At 42.1% G+C, this 19,274-nt stretch overlaps 2 protein-coding genes across 6 annotated transcripts in view; both read left to right on the top strand.

The window, feature by feature from the left end:
• LOC121858339 (solute carrier family 49 member 4 homolog) overlaps nt 1-19,274 on the top strand; it is a 121,240-nt gene that overhangs the window by 48,743 nt on the left and 53,223 nt on the right. The gene's annotated exons all lie outside the window — the stretch shown is intronic.
• LOC121858338 overlaps nt 8,941-19,274 on the top strand; it is a gene marked incomplete at its 5' end in the record, with an annotated part of 38,734 nt that continues 28,400 nt past the window's right edge. Inside the window, 1 exon segment of the mRNA XM_042354734.1 lies at nt 8,941-9,168. Within this exon segment, the coding sequence (XP_042210668.1) occupies nt 8,941-9,168 (228 nt within the window).

Consider the following 19,274-nt stretch of genomic DNA (forward strand, 5'->3'; position numbering starts at 1 on the left):
TGCACCTTTACCGCACCCTTCTACCACTCAGCACCCTGTCTCACCTGCACCTTCTTTCACTAACACTCTTCTCACACCTTCCTTCCTTGCTAGCACCTTTTTCACTAGCACCCTTCCTTCTACTAACACCTTCTTTCACTAGCACCCTTCACTCACACTGCTTGCCCCTTCTTTCACTAGTTCTTCTTTCACCTTCTCTCCTTCTTTCACACTAGCACCCTTCCTTCACACTAACCCTTCTTCACCACCCCTTGCTTCCTTCCTTCACTAGCACCTTCCTTCTATTCCTTCTTTACATACTACCCTTCCTTCATTACTTCTACCCCTTCTTTCACCTAGCACCCCTTCACACCTAGCCTTTTCCTTCATTACACTAGCACCCCTTCTTTTACACTAACCCTTCTTTCCTGCTTATTCAGCTTTCACACTAGCACCTTCTTCACTTCACCCCTTCAGCACTCTTAGCTACACTGCACACACTTCCATCACTAACTCCTTTCTTCCCTTCCTGCACTACCACCACTCATCTTTCTTACTAGCACCCCTTCCTTCACACTAGCACCTTCTTTCACACTAGCACCCTTCTTTCCTGCCCTTCTTTCACACTAGCCCCTTCTTTCACACAGCACCCCCTTCTTTCACTAGCACCCAGTCTTACTAGCACCCATCTTTTACACTAGCACCCTTCCCACTATACACCTTCCCCTGCTTACTAGCCTCCTTCCTTCACACTACCACCCTTCCTTCACACCTGCCCACCACTAGCACCCCTTCCTGCACACACTACCACCACTAGCACTCCTTCCTCACACTAGCACTCCTTCCTTCACACTAGCACTCCTTCCTTCACACTAGCACCCCTTCCTCACACTACCACCTAGCAGCACCCTTCCTGCACACTACCACCACTAGCACCTTCCTGCACACTACCACCACTCAGCACTCCTTCCTTCACACTCCAAGCACTCCCTTCCTTCACACTAGCACCCTTCCTTCTTTCACACCAGCACCCTCCTGCACACACCACCTCCACTAGCACTCCCTTCCACACCTTTTCACCACCACTAGCACCCCTTCCTGCACACCACCACCACTAGCACCCTTCCTTCACATCACCACCACTAGCACCTCCCTTCCTTCACACTACCACCACTAGCACTCCTTCCTTCACACTACCACCACTAGCACCCCTTCCTGCACACTACCACCACTAGCACCCTTCCTGCACACTACCACCACTAGCACTCCTTCCTTCACACTAGCACCCTTCCTTCACACTAGCACTCTTCCTTCACACTCAGCACCCCTTCCTGCACACTACCACCACCAGCACCCCTTCCTGCACACTACCACCACTAGCACCCCTTCCTGCACACTTACCACCACTTAGCACCTCCCTTCACACTAGCACCTTCCTTCACACTAGCACCCTTCTTTTCACACTCAGCACCCCTTCCTTCACACTACCACCACTCAGTGCACCCCTTCTTTCACACCACCACCACTAGCACCCCTTTCCTTCACACTACCACCACTAGCACTCCTTCCTTCACACCACCCCACTAGCACCCCTTCCTTCACACTACCACCACTAGCACTCCCTTCTCCTTCACACTACCACCACTAGCACCCCTTCCTGCACACTACACCCACCTCACTAGCACCCCTTCCTGCACACTACCACCACTAGCACCCCTTCCTTCACACCAGCACCTCCTTCCTCCTTCACACTAGCACCCCTTCCTTCACACCAGCACCCTTCCTGCACACTACCACCACTAGCACCCCTTCCTGCACACTACCACCACTAGCACCCCCTTCCTGCACACTCACCACCACTAGCACTCCTTCCTTCACACTACCACCACTAGCACCCTTCCCTTCACACTACCACCACTAGCACCCCTTCCTGCACACTACCACCACTAGCACCCCTTCCTGCACACACTACCACCACTAGCACCCCTTCCTTTCACACTACCACCACTAGCACCCTTCCTTCACACTCACCACCACTTTCCAGCACCCTTCCTGCACACTACCACCACTAGCACTCCTTCCTTCACACTACCACCACTAGCACCCCTTCCTTCACACTACCAAGCACCACTCAGCACCTCTTCCTTCACTCACCACCACTAGCACTCCTTCCTTCACACTACCACCATACTAGCACCCCTTCCTGCACACTACCACCACTAGCACTCCTTCCTTCACACTCAGCACCCTTCCTTCACACTCAGCACCCCTTCCTTCACACCAGCACCCCTTCCTTCACACTACCACCACTAGCACCCCTTCCTGCACACTACCACCACTAGCACCCCTTCCTGCACACTCACCACCACTAGCACTCCTTCACATTACCACCCACTAGCACCCCTTCCTTCACACTACCACCACTAGCGCACCCCTTCCCACCACTCACCACCACTAGCACCTTTCCTTCACACTCCACCACCACTAGCACTCCTTCCTTCCCCACACTACCACCACTAGCACCTCCTTCCTACACTCACCACCTACTAGCACTCCTTCCTGCACACTACCACCACTCAGCACCTCTTTCCTTTCACACTACCACCACTCAGCACCCCTTCCTTCACCACTACCACCTCACTCAGTACTCCTTCACACTACCACCACTAGCACCCTTCCTGCACACTACCACCACTTAGCACCCCTTCCTCCCACCACCACCACTAGCACCCCTTCCTGCACATTACCACCACTAGCACTCCTTCCTTCACACCTCCACCACTAGCACCTTCCTTCACACTACCACCCACTACTAGCACCCCTTCCTTCACACCACCACCACTAGCACCCCTTCCTTCACACCACCACTAGCACTCCTTCCTTCACACTCACCACCACTAGCACCCTTCCTTCACACTACCACCACTAGCACCCCTTCCTGCACACTACCACCACTAGCAGCACCCCTTCCCACACACCACCACTAGCACCCTTCCTTCACACTACCACCACTAGCACCTTCCTTCACACTACCACCATACCAGCACCCTTCCTTTCACACACTCACCACCACTAGCACTCCTTCCTTCACACTACCACCACTAGCACTCCTTCCTGCACACTCTCACTTCAGCACCTCCTTCCTGCACACTACCACCTACTAGCACTCCTTCCTCTTCACACTAGCACCTTCCTTTCACACTAGCACCCCTTCCTTCACACTAGCACCCCTTCCTGCACACTCACCACCACTAGCACTCTTCCTGCACACCACACCACTAGCACCTTCCTGCACACTACCACCACACTAGCACTCTTCCTTCACACTACCACCACTAGCACCCTCCTCTCACACTCACCACCACTAGCACCCCTTCCTGCACACTCACCACCACTAGCACCCCTTCCTGCACATACCACCACTAGCACCCCTTTCCTTCACACTACCACCACTAGCACCCCTTCCTGCACACTACCACCACTAGCACTCCTTCTTCACACTCCACTAGCACCCTTCCTGCACACTACCACCACTAGCACCCCTTCCTTCACACTACCACCACTAGCACCCTTCCTTCACACTCACCACCACCTAGCACTCCTTCCTTCCTCCACTACCACCACTAGCACCCCTTCCTTCACTCACCACCACTCAGCACCCCTTCCTTCTCACTCACCACCACTAGCACTCCTTCCTCTCACACACCACCACCACTCAGCAACCCTTCCCCTTCACACCACCATCCCTTCCTTCACACTCACCACCACCACCTCAGCACTCCTTCCTTCCACACTACCACCACACCAGCACCCTTTCCTTCACACTCAACCACTAGCACCCTTTCCTTCTCACCACTTCACCACTAGCACTCCTTCCTTCACACTCACCGCCACTAGCACTCCTTCCTTCATACCCCCACCGCCACTAACACCTCTTCGTTTACACTACCACCACTCAGCACTCCTTCCTTCACATCTCAGCCAGCACTCCTTCCTTCACACTCTACCGCCACTAGCACTCCTTCCTTCACACTACCACCACTAGCACTCCTTTCTTCACACTCTACCTCCACTAGCACTCCTTCCTTCACACTCTACCATCACTCGCACTCCTTTCTTCACACTACCTCCACTAGCACTCCTTCCTTCACACTCTACCGCCACTAGCACTCCTTCCTCACACTCTACCTACTAGCACCCCTTCCTTCACACTACCACCACAGCACTCCTTCCTTCACACCCCACCGCCACTAGCACTCCTCCTTCACACTCTAACCGCCACTAGCACTCCTTCCTTCACCACACTACCACCACTAGCACTCCTTCCTTCACACTCTACCTCCACTAGCACCCCTTCCTTCACACTACCACCACTAGCACTCCTTCCTTTCACACTCACCGCCACTAGCACTCTTCCTTCACACTCACTGCCACTAGCACTCCTTCCTTTCACACTCTACCGCCACTAGCACTCCTTCCTTCACACTCCTACCTCCACTAGCACTCCTTCCTTCACACTTCCACCACTAGCACTCCTTCCTTCACACTGCCACTAGCACTCCTTCCTTCACACCTACCGCCACTAGCACTCTTCCTTTACACTACCACCACTAGCACTCCTTCCTTCACACTCTACCGCCACTAGCACCCTTCCTTCACACTCCCACCGCCACTAGCACTCTTCCTTCACTACCACCACTAGCACTCCTTTCTTCACACTCTACCCACTAGCACTCCTTCCTTCTCACACTCTACCATCACTGCACTCTTTCTTCACACCACCTCCACTAGCACCTCCTTCCTTCACACTCTACCGCCACTAGCACTCCTTCCTTCACACTCTACTCCACTAGCACCCTTCCTTCACACTACCACCACTAGCACTCCTTCCTTCACACTCTACCGCCACTAGCACCTCTCCTTCACACTCTACCTCCACTAGCACCCCTTCCTTCACACTCTACCATCACTGCGACTCTTTCTTTCACACTACTTCCACTACCATTTATTCCTTCACACTTACCACCACTAGCATCCCCCTGACACACCACTAGCAACCCTCGCTCTTTAAAGTTTGTGGTAATTTTTGCTACAATGCACTTTGCTATAATGGCTAGCCCAGCTGTAAACAAGATATATCAGTTTATTATAATTTACCGGGATAAGTTCGAAATTCAGACTCAAAAATTGACTGACACTCTTCAGATTAGATAATACATTATACAGTACTGTACAGGTATTTCCTTAAATTTTCTGCTTGTACATTCATACTCTTGGCTCCTCGTGATACTATGTTTTTTCCAAATCCAAGAGCTTCTGTTTTGAATTCGTTAACATAGTACTGTAATTCTATTTTGACTTTATCTTCTGGCTCCTCCGAGGTGTTTTTCACAAACCATTGTACTGACCAGGACATAATGTTCTTGCATATATCGCGACTATTAAACAATGTTACATGCCAACTAATCTTAGTCTGAAACCAATTTTTAAAGCAAATATTCATGCTAAAATATAATAAACTTTGCCAGTGAACCATACAGTACTTACCCCTTGTGCATGGGGCCCCCTCTGAACTGAATAAAATCGTTTGGCTTAACCAACTAAAATAATAAAAGTTTTGCTTCATTTTCACAGTCTAACAGTTGCTGCTACACACTTACTTATATAACTTAAACCCAAGTTTTACTCTTTTTAATGTCAGAACAACTGATAATATTAAATCTTTCTTGTAAGGAATTACTGACCTTCTAAACTGAACATCGACTTTAAACTTGTGTAAATATTTAAATATGCAGCATTTTAAGTCTGATGTTTATCATATTGTTATATACCTATAATACTTCACTTTCACTTCTAATTAACAAATGTGTGTCTCACATACAATACATGTACAGTAATATCCTCGATGAGTGCGTTCCTGCTTATGTTTCACATTTACGAGCACCGCCATAGAACCGGAATTCTACTTTGGGCGATGCATCTACTCATATACGCTGGAAGCGGGCGGCAGGGTGCGATAAGGCCAGTCATCAAACATTATGAAGTTCTTTCACCCGCCACCCACCACAGCCGGCCCAAGTCAGTGGTAGTAGGATATGGACTTATATGGACTTTGAGGTTTTGACAAAGAGGCCCTGCGCTTCTGTGGTGATAGTGATACAGGTGAGGCCACAATCTGCCTCTGCCTCGGAACCAACCCCCATCCCCGTGTGCCCAGCCATCTTTCTACTAATGTGTGTTAAAAACTTATATTATTGATATTTTCAATTATTAATTGTGTGTCCATTAGGGCAGGGAAAAACTCTTTTATTTGAGTTGCAGGCTGCACTTTTCAGGCATCGTTTGTATGGCAAATGTACCACCTGTGCAAAATTTCATGCCATTTCATGCATACTTACCCTGCCGCGACGCTTACTTTTTTGTCAACTTTTTAGTGTATACCAAAAATTAAAGTCATTAATGTTTTCTCTGTGATAGCGATAAATTTTTATATGGTGACATCGACGACCATGTTATTTTGTTATAAGTAATAATCAGATAGAAAATCATTACGTTCATATTGAAATTCTTTTTTGTGCGGAACCTGCATCATTTTCAGACAATAAATCTTTTGCCTAATATATCTACCCTCGGATTTTATCTCCGCCACCAGTGCAAGCTTCAGTCATCGCCTTTATGCCTCTTCGACCGCCTCTGAGTGTTGTTTGGCTACTAAGCATCGCTACTTCACGGTGTCTCAAGAATGTCATTAACCTGTAGATTGACAGAGAATAAATGGATGCCCAGTCTGAGTCTATTCCTCCAGTTAATCATGGAAATGATAGCTTTTTGCTTGCCACTTTAGTTTCGAGTCACACCTTTCTTATGTTAACAGGAGGCATCCTCATTCCCATCTCCATCTTTACCCTCCTCATCAGCATAGCTACCAAATTCCTCAACAGCAGCATCAGAATCTTCCTCCTCCTCTCTTCAGATCTGCCAGTGCATTCTTTCCTTTTGCTGATTCTCCTCTCTAATTTTTTCAATATTGAGACAGCTTTTTCTAACAGTCATGTCCTCATCTGCACACATAACAAAAGAAGAAGTTCATCTGTGTGGGCTATATGCATTTTCTCTGGACAGCTCTTCTTCTACTTTATCGTCCTCCCTACTATTCAGGTGTTTACATTTAGGACTGGAATATTCTTGAGCTGTAGGTGCCACGTAAGGGTATCTTCTTGATTTTGTAAAAACCACATTGAGCAACGGAACTTGGCTTATTGTAAATGCACAAATTTTTCAACTCATGGCTGGGTCTTGATGCTACATACAGCCTGAGGAGCCTACTCCATAAGGTGTTCCACCTGACACACAGGAGGACCTGCTCATTAGCAGCCAAGTCATCTTCACCAACACCTGTATATGAATTCTTTACAAATCCTATATATAAAGTATTTCTGATCCATAGATCTTTTCTCCACTTCATCACAAACACAGGAAATCCGAGAAACTGACTGGCTAAAGTTACGCATAACTGAAGCTCAGACAAAGACTCCTTGGATCTATTTCCAATGAATACACGCCAATGCTCAGACCACTCTGGTTTACCATCATATGATAAAATCATGAAAAGCAGCTCATTTCAGTGAAGTTTATTACGGCGAAATAATGGATGGTGACTCAAGTAACATTTCTCAAGATGATGAATGAATTTCCATTTTTCTGATCCTACATTTACATTGGTTCCATCACAACTCAAATAACACAATACCAATGGGTTGCTGGGTTAGATTTTTCCACCCAGAAACTTAAATAGTTTTTTGCACCGCTTCTCTGTGTCCAGTCTTGGGAGTCACATGTGTGGTGAGCACTGTTGTGTCTAAACCATGATGACATAAATGATCTTTTCACCATCATCTCATCCCATTTCTTGCCCTCATTCTTTATCATCACATCAGTGGCGGTTCTTTCTTACCATCAAAATAGAGTGACATCAAATGGCCTAAAATCCAGCCATCTCTAATTTCCTTGGCTCTAATCAGTATTTTTAACTCGATCCCAAGAGTTTATGTGGGAACCACTAACCCATTTCAAGGTCATCCTTTTATGATAACAAGGTCAGTTAAGGTATGGTGGTAATGGTGTTCCAGCATAATCACTAATCAAGTATCGGTCACAAGCGGCAGCCAGTGTAGGGAGTCTTGTTCGGTTCTGTGAACTGGTGTCTGTCAGAGCCCTTGGATCAGGGACAAAATCAGCATCAGTATTGACGAGAGGAATATCTCTTGAATCATCTGAATTATCCTCAACATAAGGAATATCTCCAGCTACCAGATATCTACATTACAGTACAGTAACACAACATTGAGAAATGAAATGAGAAAAGGCTGATAATCAATATAGACATAGCACCATACTCATCTGCAACAAGACAACTTAAATGAAATAAGAGATATGAAAAAAAAGTTGATAAACACTGAACAGAACATTGCACCGCCACAGCGGCTGTTTGGCTAGTACTGTAGGTAAATTTAAAAATTTCAGTAGAAAATGCGGCAGACTAAACCTCTACATATCAGCTTCAAATTTGGCATGGAGTATTAGATATGTATAAGGAACAATGCCTGAAGAGTGCAGCTTTGAGCAAAATTTCACTGACCCCTAATGCACACACACATAATAAAATTAAGATGTTATTTTTACTACAACGTACGTATTGTGTCTGAAAAAGTGGAGTTTGGGGGGTCGGCCCAGTCTCTATTTCAATTACTCCCATATGTTCCATTTACGCGTTTCCCGTTTTACACGGGCCACCGCGGGTTCAATTGACCGCGTAAATCTGGGTATTACTGTACTATAATATAATTTAATCCTGACTTGACTAAAACATAACTAAGACATAATAATGGATTGGTTTAATATGAGTCAAGATTAGTTACAAACTTGAGTATTTAACCTAACAAAGATGTCTGACTGTTGTAGTTTAGCTTCCGGAGCTGCAAATTCAAAGTTCATCGATGTAAGGAGGGGACAGCGAGAGTGGTAGTGTGGATGATGGGTGTACTTCACTCCTATACTATGGAGGCATCCTTTGGGGGGGCCTCAGAGGGACCCCGGGCCGGCACCCACTACAACATACACGACTTCCTCTCCATGGGTCGACAGTTCTGTGAAACTCTCTTTGAATATTTTGATCCTCAACCCATCAAGGTATTTATTGAATTCTTTCTGGTGTTAATATTTTAACATTCTAGTAATAGCGTGGCCATTCCATTTATTAGGCTTCAAATTTGATATTCTTATCCAGATATTGTGCATCTATTATTACAGTCTACAATTCAGTGTAATATCTTTTTAACTTAATATTCCTTGCCTTGGTTATTTGCACACACCATTTTTTCAGGATTTAGAGACTCACATCAGTAAGAAAGGTTCCTGGTATAATTGAAAAAGGGAAATAAATTGTGTAGGAGCAATTATTGTACACCACATGATGGGCACATACTCAGAAATGTGACCCAAATTTTAGTTATAATTTCTTATGGACCCAGGTACTAAATTATTTGAATTTGTTACACAAAAGACACATGATCTGCACAAGGTAGTAAAAACAGGCAAACAATACCAATTATATGACAGGGTGAGTGGCAGCAGCTCCGCCTATCAGACGGGAGGAGGCAAGCACCTTGCAAATCATGACATTTCTAACCACACCCTGCAAAATACAGTGTACTTTGCAAATGCTGCAGCTTCTCAGAATGGGGGGAGGGGGTTACTACTAAGAGCAGGAGACATTACGAGAATAAATTCTGGCTTGAATGTCATGTACACTAATACAGTGTGTGTGTATATATATATATATATCTACAACAGTCATGCTGTTATCTCAATCAACAACGTCCGATCGCGATATACGTCCGTATTTCCCCCAAAAACACGTGGACGCCTGCTGGACCACCACTCCACGAGCCCCTGACAGAGACATGATGATCCTCCCATACTGATCAGATATTATGTGTTAAAGGAATATGCCCTTACTTAGGCTTTTCTAAGCATTTGCCTACAGGTGATATGTTAACCTACATCTATTGAGGTAAAAATCTTTCACCTACAAATTGACAATAACACATTTGATGTAATCAGACATATCTAGTTGCCTCAACAATGTAAGTTGCAATTGGGGTTGCAATTCAAATTCTGTGGCATTACTAAAAATAGTAAAGTTTCTGGTGCACTCTAAGATTAAGAGAGAAATGGAGGACTCAGGCGTCCTGATGTGAGAGAGAAACGGACTTATGACGGGGACCAAATAAAAAGCATAGCTACATGTTTTGTGGACTACAGTATTGCTGCATCTTTCATCACTTTGTAAAAACGTAGCCATGCCTATGTGTGTTTAATGATATTTACCATAACATTATATATATATTTAGTGGGTCTAAATGGTCGTAAATGGGTGTCTGAACCAATTAGGAATAAATCCTGTAGGTTCTGTACTGTTATCGGCGGGATCCCAATAGCGCGATAACCAAGGGATGACTGTATATACTTGTACACTGGCCAGTTGCTTCTGGTGTTATGGTACAGGTACCAAGTGACAGCACTAGTATCCGCTTCTCTATCAAGGAATAAACAATAAAATTAAATGAAAAAAAACATTCAAATAATTACTATCTTACAAGAATCCTCCAATGTAAGTTATATTCACCCAGGTCGTTTGGGTGAAAAATTATGAGAAGAGCTTAGTCACTCTAAGTAATGATAAATAAACACGCAGGCCTTCTCGCAGCCAACTGTCAAATCTTATCTCAAATAAATAAATAAACAAACAAACGCCGGACATTCTGTCACCTCACCTCCCCCCTCCTTACCCCCGTCTTCCTACCACCTCGTGTTCAAGATAAAAGATTGGTGATTTCTTTGTTTATTTTATGTACAGTTAACCCTCACTTTGCTTTCCGGTTAATGTAGCCGGAGGTCCGTAAATGAAATAGCGTAAAAGTGAATAACATAACATATGGGATTAATTGAGAATGAATTGGCCGACCCCCAAAACTCACTTTTTGTGACACACAACTATGTTGTAGTAAAATTTATCTTAACTTTATGATGGTGCTGAAAAAACAGTAATATGAAGAAGTTAGGTTAGGAAAAATAAAAGATTCTTACTAGGAAAAATAAAAGGTTAGGTTAGAAAAACTAAAACTTAGGTGGAACCGCTACGGTGAAGTAAGAAAGAGATGGAGTGGAACATCTGAGGGATGGAGAGCGTTCGAGGCAGAGGGCAGATTACTGGCCCTCCAGGTGAATCACCATTACTAGGTGAAGCACCATCACCAACACTTACAGTTGCTCCAGAACTTCCTGACAGAATCCCTCAAAGTTATCTTCACCTTCCTTATCACTGGCTTGGGCTGGCTGTGGTGGGTTAGGCGAAGACTCAATTTACTTTTGACGGCTGGTGTTTATGTTTATGCGTGATACACCGTGATATGCTGACTCCATAGCCTGCTTCCAACCCGGGTATGGAAGACTTCATAAGCGGTCATAAATCATTGTCGCGGGGAAAGGAAGGACTTCATTTTTCTCTGCACTCCATAGCACCATAAATATCACTATGACTTAAACTGTGTTCTTGGGAGAATAGCGCACCTTCTTCCTCCTCTTCACTGGCGTGATCTTACTGTCCCGTCGGCAGTCACTTCAGGATCTCTGATCACCTCCGGTGTTGTGATTTGGTGGTCTCGGAGAAGCGGAACTGTATAGCTGATGTAACCCTCTGCTTGAGTCCACTGCTACTGCAACGATCTGAACCTCACCAGTCACAGATTGACTCCTCCTCTCACCTGGTATTCCATACCTTTATGTCTCCATGCGTGACGGTGCGCCAATAGACAGCTGATTATGACTCCGCCAGAAGTCTTTAGCTTTCTTGATGTTAAATACTCTCAGAATTGTTTAGACATTTTTTGCTGTTTCAACTGTTGATCCTCATCTTCTTAAACTCTTGCTATCAGTGGTGGTGTCACTCCGGGTTACGCAACTCTTCCTGGTCTGTTTAGTGTGAGTCGTTCAGGAGTTTGATTTTTTTGTTGAGAATGCAGCTTTTTTACGTACAAGTTAACTCTTGGTCCAGGCTGTAATATATAGACGTTGGGAGAGAAGACCACTTTTTCGTTGGAGTGACGATCTAACAATGGTAGTGTCACCAGTGCGTTGTCCCTTAACCTTGAATATTGAATATGGCATTCTGTAAACCACAGAATTTCTTTACGCCGAGAACAAAGCAGTCATCAAACCGGAGAGGATGATGTAGAGAACATCCGCCTTTACGTCACGGTCAGCCAGTGGACATTTAGCTTGGTGCATCCATGGTTTTGTAAGCGTCACCCGGCCTGCGTGCTGTGTGGATCACCGATAACCAGAGCTTACAGGTACGGAGGCATTGTTGGTAAACAGACGGTGATGCGTTCCTTCTGCATCTTACGACCCGATCTTTGCTGGCATTCTTTACAACAAAAGGACTTGGGAGGTGGCACAGATGATTCGTCCATATTAAACACCACATTAAATCGCTGCGCGCCTTCTTCCTCCATAATCTCACGTCGCGGAGAAATTCCTAGCTACCCTTTTGGTCAGCACTAAGCCTTCTTCACCACCAATGTTTATATTGGTGACACGATCTTATTCGAGATCTTAAACCTCTGTAACCGCAGAGAAGCGATCAAGGTTTGGGCTCTGAAATTCCATCTTTATTACCCACTGCCGCTAACACGAAAGTTCACGATAAAATTAACAACAAGTACCGACCGCCCATCATTCACGTCGCGCCTGGCGCGCAAATTACCTCTGCATTAATTTTTCTGTTTTGAGGCTGGTTGGCGAAAATGCTTGATCATAGAATCACCACAGACTTTGTGATCTTGTGTGCTCCTTTATATCTTTGGCATCCTTCTTTATTGTTGAATAAGTAGATTCATTCACCGTAACAGGCGGCATCAAATCAACTGCCCTGTTCCTTTCTCCAACTCTTGGATGATGGTATACTTCACCTTACCTCGTAACAGGAGCGTCGTACTCTTCTTTGGCTTAGTGCCGCTGGGTTAAATGAGAAAGGTTTCTCTCTGCTGGGAGTGGTGGTCAGCGGAAAACCCATTTCTGGAACAATGGATGCACATTTGCAATTGGCCTTGAGGATGAAACTACGCAGCTAAGTCAGCGTCGTGTTTCACTCCTCCTCCCTCCCCCAGTGGACCGTCATAATACTTTAAGCCAATTACAGCCTAGCAGCAGGGGTAGGGATACTTGGCCAATCTGAAGTCTGATATGTCGCATAGCGTCAGTAATCTTGTAACAAAGACACACTCATATACCGTCGGCTTTCTAAGCGGAGGGAGAGGAAGGGCCGGAGCTTTGAGCAGGCTGCGGAGTGGGCGGGTGAGGCAAATCTAAAATACATGCGGACATCTCGCGTAATAGGGGTTCCACGTGCCGCCAATGTGACTTTAGGTCCCTGGCAAGGCACAGCGTGGTGGAATGCGGGACGAGTAAATCAGGGTTAACTGTACTGTAATATCTCAGACTAAAGAAGTTACGATAATATAAATTGCATTGCTGAGATGTGCAGACAAGATTAATTTGAATATAACGTCATATATTTGCTCAAGATTAAAAAATAGTAGTACATTAGTGTACAATACTGTAGTACATTTTATAAAAAGTTTTTCAACTTTTATTTTCGGTGAATTTACATAAATTTCTTCATTTAGTTTCACCCATTTACATTCACACACCATACTAAAATAAACGTGAAATAAATTAGTGCAAAGCTGGACTGCACATGTTCTAATTTGATTACAGTACTTAAATTGTTATGTCTAGTGCTAATTACAACATGTTTATATTCAAATAAATCAGTATCTTACAAGGATCCCAGCTATGTTAATTATATTCTCCTGGTATTTCACTGGCATTTTAAAATGAGAGAAGCTTAGTAGGACTGTTAAATAAACACACAGAGACCTTCACCTCAAACTTATCACCGACCCCATTCCCCCCCCAACCCCTTGCTGGGTGGCGTGGCTGGTTCCGTCAATCCTCCTCCCCTCCTCCCCAGCCAGGCTTTTAGGCTTCCAGTTTTTATCTTATATAATATCTCAAGTTAGGAGATTATAATTTGCATTGCTAGAATCCTACAAGACAGCCAATCATTTGAATATAAATGTCATATATTTTGCTCAAAGAATAAGAATATGTTGTAGTATCCATAAGAGGTCATTCATTTTAGAGATATAGTCATCTTTGTTTAGAATCACTACTCTTATGTGATGCTGCAACACATTCTAAGCTCATAAATAATCCTCTCAACACTGTTAACACCCAGTTCAACAAAAAACTTAAGTCTCTATTGAGAGGCAAAGCTACTCTCATTAAACATCTTACTTCAACGTCCCCTCCACTGCCATACGTGTACGGTTTAATCAAGACCCACAAGCCTAATAACCCAGCAAGACCCATCATTAGCTCAGTTGGGTCAATCTCTTATAAACTATCTAAATGGTTAGTTTCTTTACTAAATCCCCTAGTTGGCAACATTTCTAACTCCAATATCAAGAATAATATGGATCTGGTTGATAAACTCAATAACTTACACATTAATCATGATTTTAAACTGGTCAGCTTTGATGTAACGTCACTCTTTACAAAGGTCCCAGTTGATGATTTACTAGAGTTCCTCATAGATTCCCTGGATAACATTTCACTGCCCGTCTCGAAAGACGACTTCATCGAACTCATCAAACTATGTATTAAGGATTGCAAATTCGAATTCAATGGGGAATATTATACTCAAAAATTTGGTATGGCAATGGGTAATCCACTCTCACCTGTATTAAGCAACCTATATATGGAATTCTTTGAAAAGAAACTATTAAGTAATATTTTACCACCCTCAGCAGTCTGGTTTAGATATGTTGATGATGTATTATGTCTCTGGCCATGTAAGGAGGACCTAAAAGCTTTCCTACCACAACTTAACAACTTAGCCCCCTCGATCAAATTCACTGTGGAATTAGAGCAAGACTGTAAATTGCCATTCCTAGACTGTCTGATACACAGAATAGGTAACACTTTTAAGTTCATTATTTATAGAAAACCAACTAATGTGTGTTCATACATTCATTATTATTCTGCCCACCATAATAAAGTCAAACAGTCAGTATTTTCAACAATGTTTTTACGTGCCTTGAGAATTTGCAGTCCAGAATTCATCGATGAGGAATACAAATATATATATAATATTGGCTCAAACCTTAAATACCCTAGATCTTTCATAGACAAATGCTTAAACATTACTAAGAAAACTTTTTATAGAACTGACCCCAAGCCCACCCATGACCATAAGAATATCTTAATATTACCATTTCACAAAAATTTCTCACATTCCTGCACAGCTAAAAACCTGGAACGTCAATGTGGCATTTAAAAACTCATGCACTGTTAAACAAATGTTAATCAAGAACTCCCCCAACAACACAATTGGTTGCATTTATAAAGTTCCTTGCAAAGAATGTAATATGTTTTACTTAGGCCAGACAGGTAAAGATCTTGCAACTAGAATTAAACAACACAAATACAGTGTTAGGACAGGCCAGGAATCCAATGCTCTGTTTGTTCATTTAAGGGATAACAAGCATTGCATTGACTGGGATAATGCCTCCTCAATATTACCATGTAATTCAATTGATAGTGGGAACATCATAGAATCTAGTCTTATTAAACATACCGAAGCATTCAACATGAATTTGAGTAGCGGCATGTACAAGCTGGACAATTTTGTAATTAAGAAGATTTGTGATCAGGTGAGAAGGCCGGGTCACTTGACCATCTGACCTGACCACCGACCGTTGTGTGCTATTTAAAGATTAGTAGGGTCATTACCTAATACCTGACCATTGTGGACCTGGTCTCACCCTCCTCTGTATATATACACCTTGATTTGTATTACTCTCTCTAGTCTGTACTCACCCTTGAAGATGTGAATTACACGAAAGCGCTTGGGAACTTCGTGTTTCTTCTTTCCTTGTGGTTATCAGCATATACCTAGATCACGCGCACCTACAGTGATTTACTTGCACATATATATATATATATATATATATATATATATATATATATATATATATATATATATATATATATATATATATATATATATATATATATATATATATATATATATATATATATATATATATATATATATATATATACAATATTACCCGCCCTAGCAGCGGTTTCATAATCGTTTTATCATATCTGGCGGTGCCTTGCAGAGCTGAACTTTCACTTAACACGGATTTTTTCACATATACTGCGGTGAGTGTCGGCACCGAATATATATATATATATATATATATATATATATATATATATATATATATATATATATATATATATATATATATATATATATATATATATATATATATATATATATATATATATATATATATATATATATACACACACACACACACACATTACCCCGCCTAGCAGTTTCATATCGTTTATCATACATGAGTGCCTTGCCAAGAGCTGAACTTTCACTTAACACGGATTTTTTTCCACATATACGCGGTGAGTGTCCGGCTCGAGACGCTATTTTTAGATTTGCCCCACCCGCCACCCTGCCTGACTGCCTGTTTTAGTTCATAAAATTCATGCAAATTACCCGGTCAGAATATAATTTACATTGCTGGAATTCTTATAATTTGGTGATCATTTTGAATATAAACATCATATATTTTGCATTAGACATACAAATTTTAGATAAAATGTTTTCTCTGAGTAAATATGTTATCTTTTGTGCAAAATATATGACATTTATATTCAAAATATTCCTGGTCTTACAAGGAATCCAGCAATGTCAATTGTATTATCCTAACTTTAGTTTGAGGTATTATTTATTAAAATTTAGTGGTTTTCCCCAAAAATTTCTCAGAGAGGGAAGAGCCAGCAGTGTAGTGTGAGAAGAGGGGAGGGAGTTGAGTCCATTATTTGAATGGACATTAACTTGGCGACTGTATTTCTCTATTTCTCTTAAGTATTAATTGTGTGCATGTACCATCATAAAATTAAGATGTTATTTTTACTACAACATAGTTATGTGTCTTCAAAAAGTGGAGTTTGGGGGTCGGGCCGGTTTCTATTGGAATTAATCCCATATGTTCTGTTGTTCACTTAACGCGGATTTCACTTAACACGGGACCCTCTGGGTTCTATTGACCGCGTTAAGTGGGGTACAACTGTATATATATATATATATATATATATATATATATATATATATATATATATATATATATATATATATATATATATATATATATATATATATATATATATATATATATATATATATATATATATATATATATATATATATATATATATATACTGTATATATATATATATATATGCAAATAAATCACTGTAGGTGCGCGTGATCCAGGTATATGCTAATAACCACAAGGAAAAAGAAAACACGAAGTTCCCAAGCGCTTTCGTGTAGTTCATATCTTCAGGAGTGAGTACAAACTAAGTAGAAATGCAGAACAAGGTATATATATATATATATACAGAGGAGGGTGAGGTCAAGTCCACAATGGTCAGGTATTAGGTAATGACCCTACTTATCCTCAAAAAACCACCGCAGCGGTTGGTAGTCAGGTCAGAGGGTAAGCTGACCCAACCTTCTCACCTGGACACAAATCTTCTTAATTACAAAATTATCCAATTTGTACATACCATTACTCAAATTCATGTTGACGGATTCGGTATGTTTAATGAGACTAGATTCTATAATGTTCCTACTGTCAATTGAATTACAAGGTAAAATTAAACAAGAATCTAATGAAACTTAAGCACAATGGGTTATATAATCGAAGGTCACTGCACCACTCGCTCATTCAAACTAACTGCCGTTAGACCGAAACAAAAAACACTCGGCTGGCCGATGGATAACAAAAGACAGTGACAATGCGCGCTGTCCACTCAACAATGACACGCGAAACTGGTAATGAAAATCGCTTTTCTTGAGAGGCTCGAAATTTTAAAAGTGACGCGAAACATATGAATCACGAATCTAAAACTCACTAAACTTCAGATCCTACTGTATTTTCTTCACTATTTCTTTCCGTATTGTGTCCAAATCACAGTTTTCCTAATTTTATTGTTTTCTGAAGACTGGTATACAACAGTTATTCCCAAGACGCAGTACAATGTCGTATTTTTTAACACAGTCCGGGAAAGCTAACGCGTTAGCTATTCCGTGCATCTTAAAACACCTTACAATAAACGCCTTAGATTACATCATCAAAGATGAGTATTGCATCATCCACTGCCAACCTGTTACATCATGCTACGACCTGTGCCAGTGTGCAGTAGCCCCTAGTCACAGGCTTACAGCTAAGCAGTTAACATTTACCTACAACTCCTAGTTGTTTGAAGCATAAGTACGAGACAGTGCAAGAGAACATGTGGGTCAAGATAAGAAATGTGATGATACTCATCTGAAATTTGTGTTTGTTGTTTCACTTGCAAAGCAAATAGTATTGTAATTTTTGTTGTGAGAACAATGAATAGTGAACATTGCAAAAGTGGAAGTGTTTAACTATGTCAGGTTCTCTAATAAGAGCATATTTTGTTTCTGTGTCTGATTAACAATACAGTAAGGTATGCAAGCAGTTTTGTTCATTTTTTTCCTTCCCTTTACATGTATCAAGTTGATTTAAATCAAACAACCCTGGTATAATTTTAATGAACGTAAGAGGGGATCTCCTTATAAGCTGTAGAGGCAGGAAATAGGTACAGTAGTGCATGCATGAGATATTTAGTGAAAGAATGTTTCATAAGATATCAGCAACACAAGTCCTTCCAGGTATACAGAAACAAAAAATTATTATTACAAAGAAGCGTTGGACATTATGAACCAACGGATGACGGAATTTGGCATCCCTACCAAGATGACAGGAGTCGCAGTATTCATTCTGATATTCATCGACCCCCCCATGTACTGATTTTTTATTGACTGTACATATACATACAGTACTGTAAAAAAAAAATTGTAAGGACCTGACAATAACACATATAATACTTTTTTTTTCTTTACATTTTCCTTACATAATTAGATTACTGTACAGTACTTGTGAAACTTTATGGTGACTCAATTAATGATTTTCTCCTTTGCTTTCATGGATCAATCTTTTGCGGTAAGTCTTGACTGCTTTCAAATAATAACTTGTGTCTCGCTTATA

This window comes from Homarus americanus, unplaced genomic scaffold (genome assembly GCF_018991925.1).
Source record: "Homarus americanus isolate GMGI-L3 unplaced genomic scaffold, GMGI_Hamer_2.0 scaffold57980, whole genome shotgun sequence".
NCBI classification, from domain to species: domain Eukaryota; kingdom Metazoa; phylum Arthropoda; class Malacostraca; order Decapoda; family Nephropidae; genus Homarus; species Homarus americanus.